The sequence below is a fragment of the Girardinichthys multiradiatus genome, chromosome 2, assembly GCF_021462225.1.
Source record: "Girardinichthys multiradiatus isolate DD_20200921_A chromosome 2, DD_fGirMul_XY1, whole genome shotgun sequence".
NCBI lineage: Eukaryota > Metazoa > Chordata > Actinopteri > Cyprinodontiformes > Goodeidae > Girardinichthys > Girardinichthys multiradiatus.
The window spans coordinates 13,013,180-13,034,326 of NC_061795.1; the positions used below are offsets into that span (position 1 = coordinate 13,013,180).

Genomic DNA, 21,147 nt, shown 5'->3' on the forward strand with positions numbered 1-21,147 from the left:
AATGTGGCCTCTTTTCTCATCTAGAAAGAGCAGCGCCTATGAGTGGGCAGCAAAGCCTCGGAGACCTGTCCCTCCATGTCTTGTCTTGTGTATGTCTGGATGGGTTGTACTGGAATTCTAATTTCCCCTCGGGTATTTTTGAATTTGAATTGAACTGAATTGATGAGACACTGATTTTAACCATGCCTGATAAGTCTCTGGAGAAAACATGTGTGTTGTAGTTACGAACAAGGTTGCATTCACCTGAACATTTTACACTGCTACAGCTTACCTCAAACAGGCAGTAGATCGGTGAGGCCATGTTTTGAGTAAGCAGACTCATCCTCTCCTTGAATAAAGCTTTGTCGCTAAGCTCACCTGTGACCTGAGAGCAAGAGACAAAAAAAAATTGCTACCCTCTCAGAACTGTCCTACTTCTGCTAAGAACATGTAAGCATTTCTGAGTGTGTCTCACGGAGCATGTGTTCTGCAGCTTCCCCAGGTTGATATACTCCACTGCTGCCTCAAATGTGCTCAGGCAGTAGCTGAGCTCATTTTTGCTGGAGTTACTGAAACAGAAGTTCCTCATGTAGCTCAGGTTGGCCATCCTGAAACACAGAACATAACAATCAACCTGGAAAGCTAGAAAACAGATTATTTAGCAGCTCTCTGTAAATACGACATACAAGTTAAAAATAAACAGTGCCAATTTAGCTTCATAATCAAGAGCTTTGATAATAACTTAAATAAAGTTCCTAACTATAAGCAGATAAATTCCTTCACATATGGAGCTGAAACTGGAACTGAAAGCCCTTTTCAGTTTAATTCAATTCAATATTACCTTATGAATCCCAAAGGGAAATTAAATGTTGTAGCTCATATTATACAGGTAGCCTCAAAGAGCTGTTTTAAATGCTGATGGCTGTGGGCAGAAAGGACCCCCAATAGAGGTCTGTCTTACAGCAGATCTGAAGAAGCTTCTGACTGAAGACTGTTGTTGTACCAGTTTCATGAAGAGGATGCTCAGGGTTCTCCATAATGTTCTTCATTTTATGAGGAATCCTTCTTTGTACAATGATCTGCAGAGGTTCCAGAAGAGTCCCCAGAACAGAGCCAGCCTTTTTTATCAGCTTGTTGAGCTGTTTTAAGTCTCTGGTTCTGATGCTGCTTCCCTAGCATATGATGGCAGAACAGATCACACTCTCCACAACAGACTAACAAAAGATATTTTAAAACCCGTCACTAACATTCACCTATATGGATCAGGTTTAACCAGGACAGAATTAATTGAGGTGTGAGACACTATGGAAGGCTTTGTTCAGACCACCTCCACAGGTGGGACGGGGCCCTTGTGCACTTGTTCTGATTACAATCCATCCTGAAGCACACTTAGGAATGACCAGTGGCCTTTTAGGACTCCCCTTACACAGTAGACATAAACCTCAATGTCTGCCAGTGAAGAATAAATAATTTTATAGACAGTACTGTCACAGACAGCTGTTGAAAAAAATCTATCTATGGGAATAAACTGAAGATGTGACTGGCTAAGGGGCCAAATTAACTCATTGATGGAATAGGCTTCTTTTAGAGCTCATTATACTTACTAAAGTCAGTGAATGACAAAATCTGCCATGTCAGTCACTCAGCAAGAATTTTATGTTGCATGTTTACCTTCTTATACACAGCACTAATGTTAACAGTATACAGGTCCTTCTCAAAATATTAGCATATTGTGATAAAGTTCATTATTTTCCATAATGTCATGATGAAAATTTAACATTCATATATTTTAGATTCATTGCACACTAACTGAAATATTTCAGGTCTTTTATTGTCTTAATACGGATGATTTTGGCATACAGCTCATGAAAACCCAAAATTCCTATCTCACAAAATTAGCATATCATTAAAAGGGTCTCTAAACGAGCTATGAATCTAATCATCTGAATCAACGAGTTAACTCTAAACACCTGCAAAAGATTCCTGAGGCCTTTAAAACTCCCAGCCTGGTTCATCACTCAAAACCCCAATCATGGTTAAGACTGCCGACCTGACTGCTGTCCAGAAGGCCACTATTGACACCCTCAAGCAAGAGGGTAAGACACAGAAAGAAATTTCTGAACGAATAGGCTGTTCCCAGAGTGCTGTATCAAGGCACCTCAGTGGGAAGGAAAAAGTGTGGCAGAAAACGCTGCACAACAAGAAGAGGTGACCGGACCCTGAGGAAGATTGTGGAGAAGGGCCGATTCCAGACCTTGGGGGACCAGCGGAAGCAGTGGACTGAGTCTGGAGTAGAAACATCCAGAGCCACCGTGCACAGGCGTGTGCAGGAAATGGGCTACAGGTGCCGCATTCCCCAGGTCAAGCCACTTTTGAACCAGAAACAGCGGCAGAAGCGCCAGACCTGGGCTACAGAGAAGCAGCACTGGACTGTTGCTCAGTGGTCCAAAGTACTTTTTTCGGATGAAAGCAAATTCTGCATGTCATTCGGACATCAAGGTGCCAGAGTCTGGAGGAAGACTGGGGAGAAGGAAATGCCAAAATGCCAGAAGTCCAGTGTCAAGTACCCACAGTCAGTGATGGTCTGGGGTGCCGTGTCAGCTGCCGGTGTTGGTCCACTGTGTTTTATCAAGGGCAGGGTCAATGCAGCTAGCTATCAGGAGATTTTGGAGCACTTCATGCTTCCATCTGCTGAAAAGCTTTATGGAGATGAAGATTTCATTTTTCAGCACGACCTGGCACCTGCTCACAGTGCCAAAACCACTGGTAAATGGTTTACTGACCATGGTATCACTGTGCTCAATTGGCCTGCCAACTCTCCTGACCTGAACCCCATAGAGAATCTGTGGGATATTGTGAAGAGAATGTTGAGAGACTCAAGACCCAACACTCTGGATGAGCTAAAGGCTGCTATCGAAGCATCCTGGGCCTCCATAAGACCTCAGCAGTGCCACAGGCTGATGGCCTCCATGCCACACCGCATTGAAGCAGTCATTTCTGCCAAAGGATTCCCGACCAAGTATTGAGTGCATAACTGTACATGATTATTTGAAGGTTGACGTTTTTTGTATTAAAAACACTTTTCTTTTATTGGTCGAATGAAATATGCTAATTTTGTGAGATAGGAATTTTGGGTTTTCATGAGCTGTATGCCAAAATCATCCGAATTAAGACAATAAAAGACCTGAAATATTTAAGTTAGTGTGCAATGAATCTAAAATATATGAATGTTAAATTTTCATCATTACATTATGGAAAATAATGAACTTTTTCACAATATGCTAATATTTTGAGAAGGACCTGTAGTTGTGCTAAATAAATCTGATAGCTGCAGCGAGCCAGCAGGTGTTTTACTGTGATGGATTATTTTAATGAAATCTCATATCCAACCTGGCAAGTTACACACCTTATCTCATCCACAGCTTAAACTTATTCACAGGTTTAGAGTAAAGACATCAGCAAAAACTGTGATTCAGGAGATTCTGAACAGTTTTAAGTAATAACAGTTCAAGTGCTTCAAATTTACAGTGCCTTGGGAAAGTACTCGGCCCCTTGGACTGGTCAACCCCTTGCCACATTTCAGGCTTCAAACATAAAGATATAAAATTCTAATTTTTTGTGAAGAATCAACAACAAGTGGGGCACAATCGTGAAGTGGAATGAAATTTATTGGATGTGTCAAACTTTTTTAACAAATAAAAAACTGAAAAGTGGGATGTGCAACATTATTCGGCCCCTTTACTTTCAGTGCAGCAAATTAACACCAGAAGTTCAGTGAGGATCTCTGAATGATCCAATGTTGTCCCAAATGATTGATGATGATAAATAGAATCCACCTGTGTGTAATCAAGTCTCCGTATAAATGCACCTGCTCTGTGATAGTCTCAGGGTTCTGTTCAAAGCGCAGAGAGCATCATGAAGACCAAGGAACACACCAGGCAGGTCCGAGATACTGTTGTGGAGAAGTTTAAAGCCGGATTTGGATACAAAAAGATTTCCCAAGCTTTAAACATCCCAAGGAGCACTGTGCAAGCAATCATATTGAAATGGAAGGAGTATCAGACCACTGCAAATCTACCAAGACCCAGCGGTCCCTCTAAACTTTCATCTCGAACAAGGAGAAGACTGATCAGAGATGCAGCCAAGAGGCCCATGATCACTTTGGATGAACTACAGCTGAGGTGGGAGAGTCTGTCCATAGGACAACAATCAGTCGTACACTGCACAAATCTGGCCTTTATGGTAGAGTGGCAAGAAGAAAGCCATTTCTCAAAGATATCCATAAAAAGTCTCATTTAAAGATTGCCACAAGCCACCTAGGAGACACACCAAACATGTGGAAGAAGGTGCTCTGGTCAGATGAAACCAAAATCGAACTGTTTGGCCACAATGCAAAACGATATGTTTGGCGTAAAAGCAACACAGCTCATCATCCTGAACACACCATCCCCACTGTCAAACATGGTGGTGGCAGCATCATGGTTTGGGCCTGCTTTTCGTCAGCAGGGACAGGGAAGATGTTCAAAATTGATGGGAAGATGGATGGGGCCAAATGCAGGACCATTCTGGAAGAAAACCTGTTGGAGTCTGCAAGAGACCTGAGACTGGGATGGAGATTTATCTTCCAACAAGACATTGATCCAAAACATAAAGCCAAATCTACAATGGAATGGTTCACAAATAAACGTATCCAGGTGTTGGAATGGCCAAGTCAAAGTCCAGACCTGAATCCAATCGAGAATCTGTGGAAAGAGCTGAAGACTGCTGTTCACAAATGCTCTCCATCCAACCTCACTGAGCTCGAGCTGTTTTGCAAGGAAGAATGGGCAAGAATTTCAGTCTCTCGATGTGCAAAACTGATAGAGACATACCCCAAGTGACTTGCAGCTGTAATTGCAGCAAAGGGTGGGGCTACAAAGTATTAACGCAATGGGGCCAAATAATATTGCACGCCCCACTTTTCAGTTTTTTATTTGTTAAACAAGTTTTACATATCCAATAAATTTCATTCCACTTCACGATTGTGTCCCACTTGTTGATTCTTCACAAAAATGTTTTATTTTATATCTTTGTGTTTGAAGCCTGAAATGTAGCAAGAGGTTGACCAGTTCAAGGGGGCCGAGTACTTTCGCAAGGCACTGTAAATGAACTTTACTGAAGCATCAGAGCTGATTGTAGCTCAACTACAGCCTACTGTGTCACATGACAATTCATTCTCATTTCAAGCAGATAACTGCGATCTGATCATTAAGATCAGATCTCATGTTCATCTTTCCTTGTATCTGAATCATTCCGGGCAAATATTAGGCCCTTTTCCACAGGTTCTACTTGGACTGGCTCCTTTTCACACAGCCTGTTTTGTTAGCACTTCCATTTCTGTTTCTTTCGGCCTGGTGCTGGGTTTCTTGGTCCCTATTTAGGAGCAGGTACCATCAGGGCTAATTAGGGTCAAAATGTGATGTGAACAGACTACTGTTCACAGATTCCCCATGGGATAAGGATCAATTACTTTTTTTTTCACAGAGGAAGGGTAGGGAACAGTTTGAAAAACTGTATTAAATAACTACTTAAGTCAGTTATTCACATACAAAATCAACTGTTCGAGCACACATACCTTTCTCCCAAAACACACAAAACAATATCACCATGAAATAGCTCATCCAATAGTCCATGTAGAAAAGAGAAAGTTTCTCCAAAATAAATTCTCCTATGATCTCACCGTGCGTGAGATCTCAAAAACTAGAAAAAATGCATTTCCTCTAAAAATGTAGTGTGAATGCTGTAAGCTGAATTCTTTAACTGTAAACAGGCAGAAACAAGCTAAAGTTGACTGCAGAATGTTTGCTGAAACCAATTAGCAGGAAAACAGAACGCTAAACTCCTCTGTTGAAAGCTGGCAGAAAGAAGCTAAGATTGACAACAGAATGTTGGCTAAAATTCAATTAATTAGCAGATAACAGAGCAGTTAGCAAACAGAAGATTAAGTCGACAGCAGAAAATCGGCAGAAATCTGACAAATTAGCAGAAATAGGAGAAACATTAGCAAAACAAAAACCAAAAAAAAAAAACATAACACTGTCATCTGAACTGCTGAAGTACGAAGACTTTGACCTAAAAAACAGCCAAACATGCTAAAGTTGCCTTAAAACAACTTCTTGTTGAAAACACATAACAGCAATGTATGAGCTAAACTTAGCTAAATGCTAATCCCAGCTAAAATGCTAACAGTGGCATTTTGGCTAACACGCGCATACTGTATAACATTACCTCACTCCATCCAAAATGTTAATTTAGCCTTATAAGTGAAAATTAGCCTAAATGCCAAAGCTAGGTTAAATGCTAAAATTAGCACGTGGAATAACACTAGGATGTTGACTAACATTGATTTATTCCATTCAATATGTTAATTTAGCCCTATAATTGAAAATTATCCTAAATATTAATGTTAGCTTAAATGCTATCACTAGCATGTTGGCTAACATTGACTCATTCCATTAAATATGTCAATTTAGCCTTATAAGCTAAAGTTACCCTAAATGGTAATGTTAGCTTAAATCCTAACATTAAAATGTTATCACTAGCTTGTTGGCTAACATTAAAGTAGTCCATCTATAATGCTTACAACTGCCTATATGCAAAGTTCTATATAATTGCCCTTTAAGATTAATCACTGTTGTCTACGCGTTGGAACAACAATATAAGCTGTTTAAGTACACAAACTGGCTACCATCATGTTGCCTCCTATGAAGATGGTCACATGGTTAATTGTAGGGTTAGGGTTAGACCATAGAAATGAATAGAAGTCAGTGGAAATCAATTCAAACTCCTCAAAAGTCAATAAAACCGGATAGTGTGAGAGAGAGTGAAAATGAGAGCAGAAAGAAAGAGAGAACCATCGATAGCCAGTGTTGTCTAGGAGTTGGAACAGCAGTACATGCTCCTAAACTGACTGTACCTGTGTTCCTCTAGAAAACCCTGAGACGCCTGGTGCCCAAGGCTGTGATTTTGACCGGCCCTGACCGGTGTTTAGAACCAAGCTGCCGAGAACAAACTGGTTAAAGTGCTCTGTGTCTCCTGAGTGTGGCTTTGCATGTGGGTCAAACAACTATCCAAATAGATCGATAGATAGATATCTCACATTTTTGTACATTGTTTCATGAGACAACAATGAAGATATGGCACTTTGACACAGTGTAGTCAGTGTACAGCTTGTATAACAGTGTAAATTGGCTGTCCACTCAAAATAGCACACAACCATTAATCTCTAAACCGCTGGCATAAAAGTGAGTAGATCATTAGGTGAATTCTCCAAATGTACCCAAAGTTTCAATTTTGTGTGGGCACCATTATTTTCTAGCACTGCCCTAACTTTCTTGGGCTTTGAGTTCATTAGAACTTCTCAGGTTGCCACTGGAATCTCCTCCATGACATCACGTAGCTGATGTATGTTAAGAGACCTTGTGCTCCTCCAACTTCTATTTGAGAATGTCCTACATATGCTCAACAGGGTTTAGGTCTGGAGACATGATTCGCCAGTCCAGCACTTTACCCTCAACTTTTTTAACAAGGCAGTTATCATCTTAAAGGAGTGTTTAAGGTCGTTATCATGGTAGAATACTGCCCTGTGGCAGTTTCCGAAGGGAGGAGATTGTGCTCTGCCTTAGTATGTCACAGTTCATCTTGGCATTCATGGTTCCCTCATTGAAATGTAGCTCCCCACAGCCACAGACCATGACACTCACACTACCATGCTTTACTGTTGGCAAGACACACCTGTCCTTGTATTCTTTAACTGGTTACTGCCACACAAACTTAACACTCTTCAACACAGACCGACGCAGTTCATACCCAAAAATGTTTAATAGGCTCCATCAAAGTGATGCAGCAAGACAACCCCCTCAACCACACATAAAGACTTAAAATGTATTTTGATAACAGAGTAGGATGGTGTGCTGTCATGGCAACCTCAGTCAGCTAACCTAAACTCTGTAGACCTTATTGGTATTGAGTGAAATATTTTTAAAAACAAGACAAAATCAAGCCAATGCTTCACATTAAAAATGTTTTCAAAACTTGAGCATTTTAAGGTGAACATAAAGAAGGTCACACATGTGAACTGCTAGATAAAACCTAGTTGTAAATTTCTTGAAACTCTTTGATGCTACAAATGACTAACTTTATAGTCAATTTCTGTCTTTCAGCATACAACTCCAAGACTTGTTAGTGATCCTTTAAAATGTTAAACTTTGGAGCAATCTAAAGACCAGAAAGTAAAAGAACATGTTTTTTTCTGGACGAGTTAACCTGCAGGGTGAGGTCATCCGTAGGAGTGCTTTTACTACCTAAATTTGTTATTTTACTTGTTTAATTTCAACCACAAGGAAAACATTCCCAATGGGTCTTCTCCCGGCTCACCAGTTGGGGATTTCAGTCTTGACCAAAAGGTAAAGGACAACAGAGAGAAGGTCATCTGCACTCACAGCTTCGATGTTCACTGCAGAGAAACAGAAACAAGTCAACAAATCAACCTCCAGACTGTTTTTTATATTCCTGTTTTCCTGACACCGCCAGCTCTACTCCCTATGTTCAAAGCAAATGTTTAAGTTGGGCTCTTGACAAACAATTAGGAGAACATCATGCCATTCTGCACACTAACCGGGAGGCTGCCATGAGCCAAGCCAGGATTTCAAAATAAACTGAACAAACAGATCAGCAGCTAAGACAGTGGGCACTGTGCTGCCAGCTGATCTGATTACAGAGGTCAGTCTGCCTGCTGAGAAAGGTTACAGACTAATTCAGACTGCACACACAATTACTAGGACAGCTTCTTTCAAGAGTCTATTATTCTTGATTACAAATGTAATCAAAGCCGTTTCCTTAAAACAATTTTTAGACCAAAGCACAGAAATATGATTTGTTTAAGCCACACATATCAAATTAATCAGATATTGTCCTATATTTTGGATTAGCGGTTTCTCTAAATGACACGAGAAACCCATAGCAGAAGAGCAGATACACACTCTGTTTTCAAATAGATTCTATGAATGAATGAAACTATTAGGCCCGGCCAACGAAAGCACTGCGAAGGTCTCCTGCAATTCGAATGTTTATCATTATTCTTCCATCAAATTAATTGGCTTTTTTGGAGGCTTTATCATTTTCAAAACCTCACCAAATTTTACACACGTGTCAGTCGTGGAGTAAAATTACGTATTTTAAGGGTTTTGCAAAAGTGCAAAAGTAGAAAAATAGCAAGAGGGTCCAAGTTGGTCTCAAGTACTGAGAGGTTTGGCCGGACGGTGTGGCCGTGGCAGTGTGGCCAAGTCGGTACACATATGTAACCTCTTAGGATCTACATAAAAGTCTCTTGAAGTTATGATCGGCCATCTTCTCTCATTTACACACGTCATATCTGAGTGAACTCCTCCTATAGCCTTTGGCTTATATACTTCAAAAGTTTTTAAAAGCTTTTTGCTGCATTAAAGCATGTGGGCGTGGCTGGAACGCAAATTTCAATGTCTCTATGTTTGCTTATAGTTGGCTGTAAATCACACATGCATGATCCATTTTGCTCCAGAATGAATATGAATGATCTTTGCCAATGTACAAACAGCTCAGTTTGATTAGGCTTTTGCTGCATCAAAGCATGTGTGTGTGGCAAAATAACTGTCATTGAGGGCAATGACAGTCTTGTAATGTTTCAAACTTTATCTAATAACATAATAATAATAAACATTAAGTCTTTATTAATCTTTCCCCACTAAGTAATCACAGATTCCATTGGGAAGGTCGGATTTCCGACAAATCTTGAATGCTTCTCGCCAGAGCTGAACTGAGCCTGCCCGAAACTAATGTCGGGGCTTGCCTATACTACCGCCTGGTGGCTGAGGGCAGAACTGCACAGCAGATTCTCTGCAGGCGATGAGGTGGCGGTGCAGGCTGCCCACTGTCGCCACACAGCCGGAGGAGTGCTGCGATGCAAGGGCTGCGCAACGCTGCTTGCAGCTTTAATATTATTTGAAATTTTAAACAAAATTTTTTATCACTTAGATGTTACATTTTACCAGACACATTCCTGTGTACCACATGCAAACAACTTTGCATCACCTACCATACTGCCTGTACCTAATTTTGATTTAGTATTGCAAATACCATAACATGATTATTTCTGCAAATGTTTTAACCTGATGAGGTATTCCAAAATTGGCAGAGTTGGATTTGTAGGCAGGTTGTTCCAGTATCTGATAAGACTAGATTTGTACTGTTTCAGTGCCGTCTTATTCTAAATAAGTTCCCACATTGATAATTATGCTAACATTAAGCATCTCTGATGGACATCTAAACACACACATGTCCCACATTTACTTGTGTGTCTTGGAGTCTGGGTGGCTGTAAGGAGAACTCGGCGCAGGCAGAGCAGCTTGAGGAGGGGGGAGGTCTGCTGGTTGAGCTGACTCAGCTCTCTCTTTGCCCGAGACAAATTTATACTGGAGGAAAACAATGCAACAGCAGAGAACATAAGGAATCTCAAACAGACTTTCAGTGTGTGAACTGCTTCACGAACACTGAGTGAAACTACTGAATTAAAATCTAGTACATCTTGCAGTCACCAGAAGAACAATGCTGACTGGATTTTAATGCTAGTTACCATGCCCTCCACATATATAGCAACACCAGCAGTAGATATGAAAATCCATAGTTCACTGATTATGTAATAAATATTCTGGGTCATGCATTTCTTCATTCTGTGTAAGCCACAAAGCATTTTAAATTTGCATATCATGTCTGCATATTATGACTTGTTACACAAAATTCACACTAAAACTAAGGTTCATCTGTAGTTTGTAGAAACAGTTTTGGAAATCTAAACAGAGTCAATTAGCATTGCTAACATCTGGCTCTCTGTTCTGAATGTCGTAACTGTGTACGATGCCTTCATTTGAATACTCTTTAGTAGTGACTGAGTGTATAACTGACTTGAACTCTGGTTTGACTCCCAAGTCATTCTGCTGCAGTTCCTGAAGGCTCCTTGTGATTTTGTTGAAAGAAGCATCCTGTTGATGAACAGCGCATCAGAAGGGACTTAAGAGAAGCTTTAAGATGCCAGCATTATAATAAAGTACAAGCATCTTGATTATGAAAAAAATAAAGAACAATGAGGAAATGTCATCACATCATCATCACAAAATTGTACAATATACCTTATATTAATTTCATGTTTCACGAATATCACATGGCCCTATATAAACATGTCACTGTCTCTGAAATAAGTAATAATTTTTATTTTTACAAATTCATGTTGAGGGGTTAGGAATCCTGAATATTCTGTGATGTGGAGGGAGGGCGAAGTGAAAACTGTTCAGGAAATTAATAGAGATTTTTCAGGGGCTCACTTGAAAATTGGATTGAGGGCCTGTACTTGGAAATAGCCACACAAATGTAACTATTGTTTCACTTAGCATATTTTGAATAACATAATAACCCCTTTAATGTACGTATTGTTTTATTTTGATTAATTATAAGTTAGAAAAGTTAGAAAAGGAGCAAAAATAATAGATTTCCAATTTACAACGTTTTAACATTACATCATTATACAATAAAATAACATTACATCAATGTTATAATGTTTAGTTTTCTGCATCCTGTATTTCTTTTGGTATCATTGCCAATTTACTCAGCAGGCTAAAAAATATAAAAAATAGTTTTGCACTTCTTCATTTGAAACAGGTTGCAGTTAGAAAAGAAACATAAGTATGTTTTGGTTCTTTTGTTAAAGATAGAAAATAATGTATGCGGACATTTGCTGTCTACAAGACACAAATGGATATATTACACCACATCTGATGACTTTTCAGCTTCTGAAAGCAGTGCACAATTTCTTATCAAAATATTTTAATCCACAACATTAAATCAGTGCTCCAAAATAACAGTAGGTGCAGGAGTGGGGTAGTATGTGTGTATAGAGATTGTAAATGTATGGCTGTACATTTCCTTTAAGAAGCTAGAGAACAAGCCAAAATTGTAAAACCTTCTTTAAGGAACCCATTCAACGTGGAAGCTTGAAAACATATTGGTTGCTCGCATTAACTGGACCTAACAAACGCAAAATAAGGTATACAACCAGGTAGAAAAAGGAATATGTATGTGTTTCTAATTGAAAATGAAAAGCACAACAAAACAAAAACATATAGCACAGAACTGGAACTAATGTGAGAATAAATATAAGAAATCAGCTGACAGGAAATGGGATATTCGTTCAGAAAGCCAGATGAAAACCAGAGCTAATGAAAAAATGTTCCAGTGAGCTAAAGAGAAGCAGCTGTTCTTTGTCATCTTTATTTGTGGCAGTTCCCCGCACTTACTTAAAAAAATAAAGACTTTTTTCCCAACTGTTAAAGCGTAGGTTTTGTTACACTTGTGAGGATAAGGAGAGAGCTCCCACCTACCTGGCTTGCTTCATAAGTTCCCACAATGTTAAAGATTAAATCATGGATACCATGATGGATATATATCTGAAAAAAAGAGGAAATTAGCATTTGCTTAGAAATACACTACACCTGAGTGAAGGTCAGACCTCAAACACAACTTGTTATTTAATGCTATTAGTCATATAGGATGCATACAAGCCCTACACATTTCTTGTGGGCAGAAACATGCACATCTTCATAAGAAACGACCATACTGATTAAAAAAAGCTTACCCCAACAGCCTGTTTGAGAAGTGTCATCTGAAGCTCCTGCTTTGCCAGAAGTTTCTGTAAACACATAATGGACAGAAAACTAAAAGGATGTATTTCAACATTTCATCTTAACACAATAAGATGCTAAGGATTAGGACTGCTCACTATGACTTTATATCAGACAGAACATGGATAATCTTCGCAGTGTCCTGTAGAAATCTTCTAGGGCATAGAGGAGTCCATATTTCAGGTGGCAAAGTGTGGAGTTCAATTGTTTTGAGCATGCCCAAAACTTCTACAGTAATGTCAGGTGCTCATGTTTGCATCATACCAGGGTCCTGGGGGGAGTGGTGGCAGTACTAATTCTGCATCTATGAAGTGGATCCGACATTCAACACTTAAAGAAGGACTAGCCACACTAGTACCCTCATCCTGCTTCCCCCAACCTGGATTCAACAACGTTTTTGCAACTCTCTTGGTGGCACCTCCGTTATCTGCATCATGCCCAGCAGCTCTCACTTCTCCTCATTCACCTGCAATAGACAATCCCACCAGTATATACTCCCCAGGGCCCTTGCACACAGACATTTATATGCTTTGGGCTCACTAGAGGAGCAGGGCTACCAGCAAAGGAGAAATGTTTACACCTCCATATTGCTTTCAGGAATTGCTGTGCTCGTTGCTGGGGGATCCAAGAAAATGTAGAATTTATTTATTTTTTACAGTACTAGTAGCCTTTATTTATTTATTCTGTTTTGTTTAGGAAAACGGTTGGAGAGAGGGGAAAGACACGCAGCACAGGCCTCTGGGGTCGGGATTCGAACCCAGACAGCTGAAGCCTCCGTATATGGCTCGCACGCTCTACTGCTACACCATGTGCTGCGCCCAAATATAGAATATTTAAAGGTGCAGTTTGACTGGAGTTTGTTCCTGTCAGGTTGTCAAAGAAAAACCCCGGCATCAAATCTAACTATGACTTGTTAAGAATAACCTTGCTTACTATTACTTATAGATGAGCTTTTACACACACATCATAATGATGAAGTATAAATGGTAATGTTTGCACTTTTGTAAGGATAGGATAAGAATCCTAATTGATGCACATCATAGAACAAATGACCTACAGTTTGACATAAGGTTTATTACATTGGTTTTGATTGTGGAACAGTCTGTAACCGGGATGATTACATTGATGCAGCCACACTTAGATTCAGGGTTGGACACCTGCTATTTCACACACTATCAGATAGACAATAGAATGGTGACACATAGTCTACTGATAAACACTGAGGGAGTGTACGTCCCCTGGAAGGGAATACCAGACATAAAAACCATGTGTGACCTTCTTACGGGGCTGTTTCGTCACTTCAATCACTGAGCGGGTTAAGGACAGGAGCCTCAGCGCTGATTGCTGTAACCATTCCTCTGCCTTATTTAGAATTAAAGTGTTGAGAGTATAAAACAGTTTGAGAGTCATTCCTTTAAGACACAATGTTGGAAGCAGTGATGTTGCTTCTGGGTAAAAGGATTCGGGGGAGCTCTGAAAATCTCTGTGCTTATACGTGACAGAAAGAGCAAAGCCAAAAGGATAAGAGACAGTAATAAACAATCAACAAAAGCCATAAACTGTCAGGTACAACCACACATAGAGTTAATATCAACAACTAAGTCATATAAACTGGCTTTACTGAACATTAGATCTCTGTCAGGAAAATCATTTTTAATCAATGACTTCATTACTAACCACGATCTTGATGTTACGTTTTTAACAGAAACATGGTTACATGAATTTAATGAAGCTCCCATTCTGATAGAGGCGACGCCTCCAAACTACAATTTTCTTTGTGAGAGCAGACAGCAAAGAAAAGGTGGAGGGGTGGCCACTTTGTTTAAAGATTTATTAGAGTGTAAAAAAGTATTTCTGGGCAAATTTGACTCTTTTGAATATTTGGCTCTCCGGGTAAAAAAGCCCTGTCCGAACCATGTTCTTGAATATTTACAGGCCTCCTAAGTCCAAAACAAACTTTATCAGTGATTTTAATGAGCTTTTATCTGTGATAGGTGTTGATTATGACTGTTTAATTATTGTGGGAGACTTCAACATCCACATGGACAATCCTGAAGACAGAGGTACAATAGATCTATGTGACACTCTTAGAAATTTTGGTTTGACTCAACATGTTAAACAGCAAGCGCACAAACAGGGACATATTTTGGACTTGATCATCACTAAGGGTCTAAACATTTCCAAGGTGTCTGTAACTGATGTTGCCCTACCTGACCACCTTTCTGTTATTTTTGAAAGCATCATCTGCAATGACTCAGTTTGCCAAAGAGACATGATAAGAAAATGCATCTTTAAGGACAGTGCTGCTGATACCTTTAACTCTCTCTCCACTTTACCCTGTAACAATGTAAATGAGCTGGTAGATAACTTTCATTCTAAAATTTCAGACATCATTGATTCAATTGCTCCAATTAAAGTGAAAGTTGTTTCTGGGAAGAAAATGTGCTCCACCAGTCAGAAGTGAAAAAAAGGAGTGTCAAAAAGCTGAACGCAGGTGGCGAAAGACCAGACTCCAGGCTCACTATATTATCTATAAAGAGAGACTATACAGATATAACCTACAACTGAAAAATGCAAGGAAATCCTTCTTTTCTGAGATCATCAGCAAAAACATTAACAATGCTCGTGCATTATTTGCCACGGTCGACAGGTTAACAAATCCTCCTGTAACTGTAGCATCTGAACTCCACTCTACCAGGGCCTGCAATGAATTTGCTAAATTCTTTACTGAAAAAACCCAAAAGATCAGAGAGGCAGTCAGCACATCCACATCAACTCCAGTACCAATGTCGTCTCCAACTAGAACTGATTTTGATAAAATTTCCCAATTTCACCAAATAAACTGCAAAATCGTAGAAGAAATCATACACCAACTAAGCTCTACCCACAGCTTTCCTTAAGAAAGCTTTGCCTGTAATAACATCTGATTTAACTCAAATAATAAACACGTCCCTTTTGTCAGGTGTTTTCCCCCAGGCCCTAAAAACAGCAATTATCAAACCTCTATTGAAAAACAGCAACTTGGACAAGCTGCTACTACAGAACTACAGGCCTATATCAAACCTCCCCTTCATCAGTAAGATAATTGAAAAAGCTGTGTTTCAGCAGTTAAACAACTTCCTAACAACGACCAACCGCTTCGATGTCTTCCAGTCAGGCCTCCCTGCTCACCACAGTACAGAGACTGCTCTTGTCAAGGTGTTCAATGACATCCGTATAAATGCACAGTGGAAGAAAGACAGTGCTGGTATTATTGGACCTTAGTGCATCATTCGACACTGTTGATCAATCCATTTTATTAGAGCGCCTGGAAAACTGGGTCGGCCTTTCTGGTACAGCACTCAACTGGTTTAAATCCTACTTGAAGGACAGAGACTTTTTTGTGTCAGTAGGTAACTTTACATCAGAGAGCACAAAAATTACATGTGGCGTTCCCCAAGGGTCCATCTTAGGGCCCCTCCTATTCAATATCTACATGCTCCCCCTAACTCAGATTTTAATAAACAACAACGTAAGTTATCATAACTATGCAGACGACACACAGCTATACGTTACGATGTCACCAGGTGACTATGAACCCATTCAAGCGCTGGGTAAATGCTTAGAAGAAATCAATGTATGGATGGGCCTAAATTTTCTTCAGTTGAATCAAAACCAAACTGAAGTAATAATCTTTGGACCAAGGGAAGAGCGTTTAAAAGTTAGCACACAGCTTCAGTTAATACAGCTAGAAACCACCAGTCAGGCTCGAAACCTGGGTGTAGTGATGGACTCAGATCTGAACCTTCAGAGGCACATAAAGACAGTAACTAGGTCGGCCTTCTATCACCTAAAGAACATCTCCAGGATTAAAGGACTAATGTCTCAGCAGGACCTTGAAAAACTAATTCATGCGTTCATCTTTAGTAGAATTGATTACTGCAACAGTGTCTTCACAGGCCTGCCTAAAAAGTTGATCAGACAGCTGCAGTTGATCCAGAACGCTGCTGCCCGCGTCCTCACTAGAACTAAGAAAGTGGAGCACATCACCCCGGTCCTAAAGTCCCTACACTGGCTCCCTGTAGCACAGATAATACTTTAAAATACTTCTGTTAGTCTATGAATCACTGAATGGTTTAGCACCAAAATACATTACTGACTTGTTGTCAGTGTATCAACCACCCAGACCTCTTAGGTCATCTCACTCAAATCTACTCTGCACACCCAAAGCCAGAACTAAAGATGAAGAAGCAGCTTTTAGTTCTTATGCTCCACTAATCTGGAATAAACTGCCAGAAAACTGTAAAAACGCCGAAACCCTAAGTTGTTTTAAATCAAGATTAAAAACGTATTTGTTTAGAGTGGCCTTTGACTGTGCCATTAAACATGATTAGTTGCGTTTTCAGTCCAATTTGCCTTTCATTTTCTTGTCCATCATTCTATTCTCTTTATTTTATTTTATTTTTTTTAACTACCTCTGTTCTTTGATTTTATCATTTGATTTGTTTTCTGTGTCTGTATCTGTGTTTATTTGCTTTGATTGTATTGTAATTGTATGTATAGCACTTTGAGTGTCTCGTTGCTGAAAAGCGCTATATAAATAAACTTACCTTACAAATCTCTGACTCAATGCAATCTGCTGGGTTTCCTTAGACAGAAAAACCTTTTATCCAATTTGAATAAATAACTGAATCTAACTGCACTGTTCAATGGTTAGGATTAATTGGAATGTATGTACCTGACTTTTGTGAAGTGCCTTGAGACAACATGTGTTGTGAATTGGCGCAATATAAATAAACTGAAACTGAATTGAATTGAATCTTGGGCCTCCTTAAGAAGTCCAGGACTACATCCAGGAATATTTTACTTTTTGTCCCTTTCCAGACAGGGACAACAAGGGGGAAGTCTTCCTTATATATATATATATAAAAAGTGTAACATCAACTGGCCAGTGTGAATGTGTGCGAGTCGATAACAGTGAGCTAGCAGAAGTAGCATGGGGGACACATTACACTGACGGACTTTGACTGATATATGTTAGGCTAACAGACACTAGCTCACTGAATAAACGACTGGGAATAAGCTTTGGTGTCTGGGAAATAAAGAAATAAGCTCTCATTTGGACCAGGAAACAGTGCTATACCGCCTGGTTGGCCAAAGCGTATGAGTGTGCGAAGAGAAAATTACTGTGATATCACAAGAAAATGAGTTCCCTGCTTAGCAAGAATGGGAAACAGGGAGGAAGCTATATTAGCTAATATTCCCCACAAAGATGCTTTAACAATTTCAAACAGCTTGAAGGAGCGTTATTGGGTCACAAAATTATCGACGAGCCCCACGGAAAATGGTTAGAAACTGTTTTGAATCATTAAGAGAAACAAAGTGGTTCCACTCTCTAAAGCTGTGCACACTTATTTTAAAACAGGATCCTAAGTTAAAACAAGATGAGGTTGAATACAGCATTGCTGACAATACAGGGTGAAGCAGAGATGTTTTTCAAATTTGGTATTTACAATTTAATCAAACTTTATGTGGCCAATGTCAGTCCATTTCGTCTGTCTGTTTATGTGGAATGAATGACTGTTTCATTCTAATTAAGTTATATTTGGCATGATGAATTTAATTTTTCATTGTTTCCTGATCTGAGTAAGAATTTATCTTTCAAACTTTCACTACTTGATGGCACCAAAGGTTATTGAGATGCCACTGCTAGACAGAACACGTTTGTCAATTTTTTCATTTACCAATATATTTACTAAGGATTAGTAAATGGATATGTACCACAGGCTTTTAAGGTAGCTGTAATTAAACCTTTATATAAGAAACCTTCGCTTGATCAAGATGACTTTATAAATTACAGACCTATATCCAATCTTCCATTCTTATCTAAAATTCTTGAGGAAATAGTTGCTAATCAAACGTGTGAGCATTTACACAGCAATGACCTGTTTGAAGTGTTTCAGTCAGACTTCAGAGCTCATCATAGCACTGAAACAGCTCTGCTGAAAGTCACTAATAAAATTTTTATGGCCTCAGACCATGGACTTGTGTCTGTACTTGTCCTCTTAGATGTCAGTGCTGTTTAATGCAGTCGATCACTATTTCTCTTGCTCTCGGTGGAAGACACATGCGTTTTCTCTTCCTCCCTCCCTGCTGATCCCAGCTTCTGCTTTTTGTCTGTATTTTTCTCAGAGCCTCACTTTGCATATTCTCCAAACTTTTACATTTTGGATTTGGTCAGCTGGACTCTCAACATAATTGATACATTTTTTTATTTTCATTGGGAAGACAGGGTAAAGGAAAACCCTCTTGTCTAGACATTGTCCGGACATTCTTCTCTGCATACACAATGAATTCTTGACAGCAGTGGAAGATTGTGCCTGACTACGATGTCGGTCGAGGACATAGAAAATGTGTACATATTTGGATTTTTGATAATAGGATTTCTGCTTTTTGGAGTTGGTGGTTACCTGGCTTATGGAGTGATTCGCAAAACATGGGCGGCTTTTCAAAGCATTCCAAAGCTGCCTGCGATGTTGGATGGAGTCTGTAGAGCGATCAACACTCAGACTGGAATATTAAGAGAGCAGGATCGCAAGCTAGACACGATTCTTGAACAGAATCGCAGCCTGGCAGTGGTTGGACTCAGAGGTTAAAGGATATAATCTTGGAGAAGTTGTATGCTTGACATCTGCGGAAAGTACCAGAAATTTGGCTATTTGGATTCGCAATTGAAACAAACCAGTAAAACTCTTAAGGTAGTTGGAAATTCACAACTGCCTGAACCACAACATGCATTGTTTTTCTAAATCTGACTCCCCAATGTGGCTATGGCAACCTCTGCTAACTGGCTATCGACAAAATATCTCCTCGATGTTATATAAACACGACACTGATCCCCAGCACTTCCCTACCAGCTGTGTGCTGATAGGACTATGCGGCTGATTGATAAAACCTCCACCTCTCTTCTCAAGGACAATGGTGCTTCTATCAGTGTTGACAGTCTAATTCTTGCAAACACACTTAGACTTATATACAGGTCCTTCTCAAAATATTAGCATATTGTGATAAAGTTAATTATTTTCCATAATGTCATGATGAAAATTTAACATTCATATATTTTAGATTCATTGCACACTAACTGAAATATTTCAGGTCTTTTATTGTCTTAATACGGATGATTTTGGCATACAGCTCATGAAAACCCAAAATTACTATCTCACAAAATTAGCATATTTCATCCGACCAATAACAGAAAAGTGTTTTTAATACAAAAAACGTCAACCTTCAAATAATTATGTACAGTTATGCACTCAATACTTGGTCGGGAATCCTTTGGCAGAAATGACTGCTTCAATGCGGCGTGGCATGGAGGCAATCAACCTGTGGCACTGCTGAGGTCTTATGGAGGCCCAGGATGCTTCGATAGCGGCCTTTAGCTCATCCAGAGTGTTGGGTCTTGAGTCTCTCAACGTTCTCTTCACAATATCCCACAGATTCTCTATGGGGTTCAGGTCAGGAGAGTTGGCAGGCCAATTGAGCACAGTGATACCATGGTCAGTAAACCATTTACCTGTGGTTTTGGCACTGTGAGCAGGTGCCAGGTCGTGCTGAAAAATTACATCTTCATCTCCATAAAGCTTTTCAGCAGATGGAAGCATGAAGTGCTCCAAAATCTCCTGATAGCTAGTTGCATTGACCCTGCACTTGATAAAACACAGTGGACCAACAACAGCAGCTGACACGGCACCCAGACCATCACTGACTGTGGGTACTTGACACTGGACTTTGGCATTTTGGCATTTCCTTCTGGATGTTTCTACTCCAGACTCAGTCCACTGCTTCCGCAGGTCCCCCAAGGTCTGGAATCGGCCCTTCTCCACAATCTTCCTCAGGGTCCGGTCACCTCTTCTCGTTGTGCAGTGTTTTCTGCCACACTTTTTCCTTCCAACAGACTTCCCACTGAGGTGCCTTGATACAGCACTCTGGGAACAGCCTATTCGTTCAGAAATTTCTTTCTGTGTCTTACCCTCTTGCTTGAGGGTGTCAATAGTGGCCTTCTGGACAGCAGTCAGGTCGGCAGTCTTACCCATGATTGGGGTTTTGAATGATGAACCAGGCTGGGAGTTTGAAAGGCCTCAGGAATCTTTTGCAGGTGTTTAGAGTTAACTCGTTGATTCAGATGATTAGGTTCATAGCTCGTTTAGAGACCCTTTTAATGATATGCTAATTTTGTGAGATAGGAATTTTGGGTTTTCATGAGCTGTATGCCAAAATCATCCGTATTAAGACAATAAAATACCTGAAATATTTCAGTTAGTGTGCAATGAATCTAAAATATTTGAATGTTAAATTTTCATCATGACATTATGGAAAATAATGAACTTTATCACAATATGCTAATATTTTGAGAAGGACCTGTATATATTCACACCCTCAAGAT

The 21,147-nt window shown here is 39.7% G+C and overlaps 1 protein-coding gene across 3 annotated transcripts in view; it reads right to left on the bottom strand.

Moving 5' to 3' along the window:
* The window catches only part of ankrd27 (ankyrin repeat domain 27 (VPS9 domain)), a 109,285-nt gene that overhangs the window by 48,762 nt on the left and 39,376 nt on the right, over positions 1-21,147 (bottom strand). For 2 of the 3 annotated variants that reach the window (XM_047389894.1, XM_047389876.1), the window contains 7 exons: positions 12,680-12,733; positions 12,426-12,491; positions 10,957-11,033; positions 10,339-10,466; positions 8,395-8,473; positions 455-587; positions 272-364 (listed from right to left, as the gene is read on the bottom strand). In XM_047389894.1, the coding sequence (XP_047245850.1) occupies positions 272-364; positions 455-587; positions 8,395-8,473; positions 10,339-10,466; positions 10,957-11,033; positions 12,426-12,491; positions 12,680-12,733 (630 nt within the window). The remainder of the gene's footprint in view (positions 1-271; positions 365-454; positions 588-8,394; positions 8,474-10,338; positions 10,467-10,956; positions 11,034-12,425; positions 12,492-12,679; positions 12,734-21,147) is intronic. The other variant, XM_047389885.1, reaches the window with a different exon arrangement.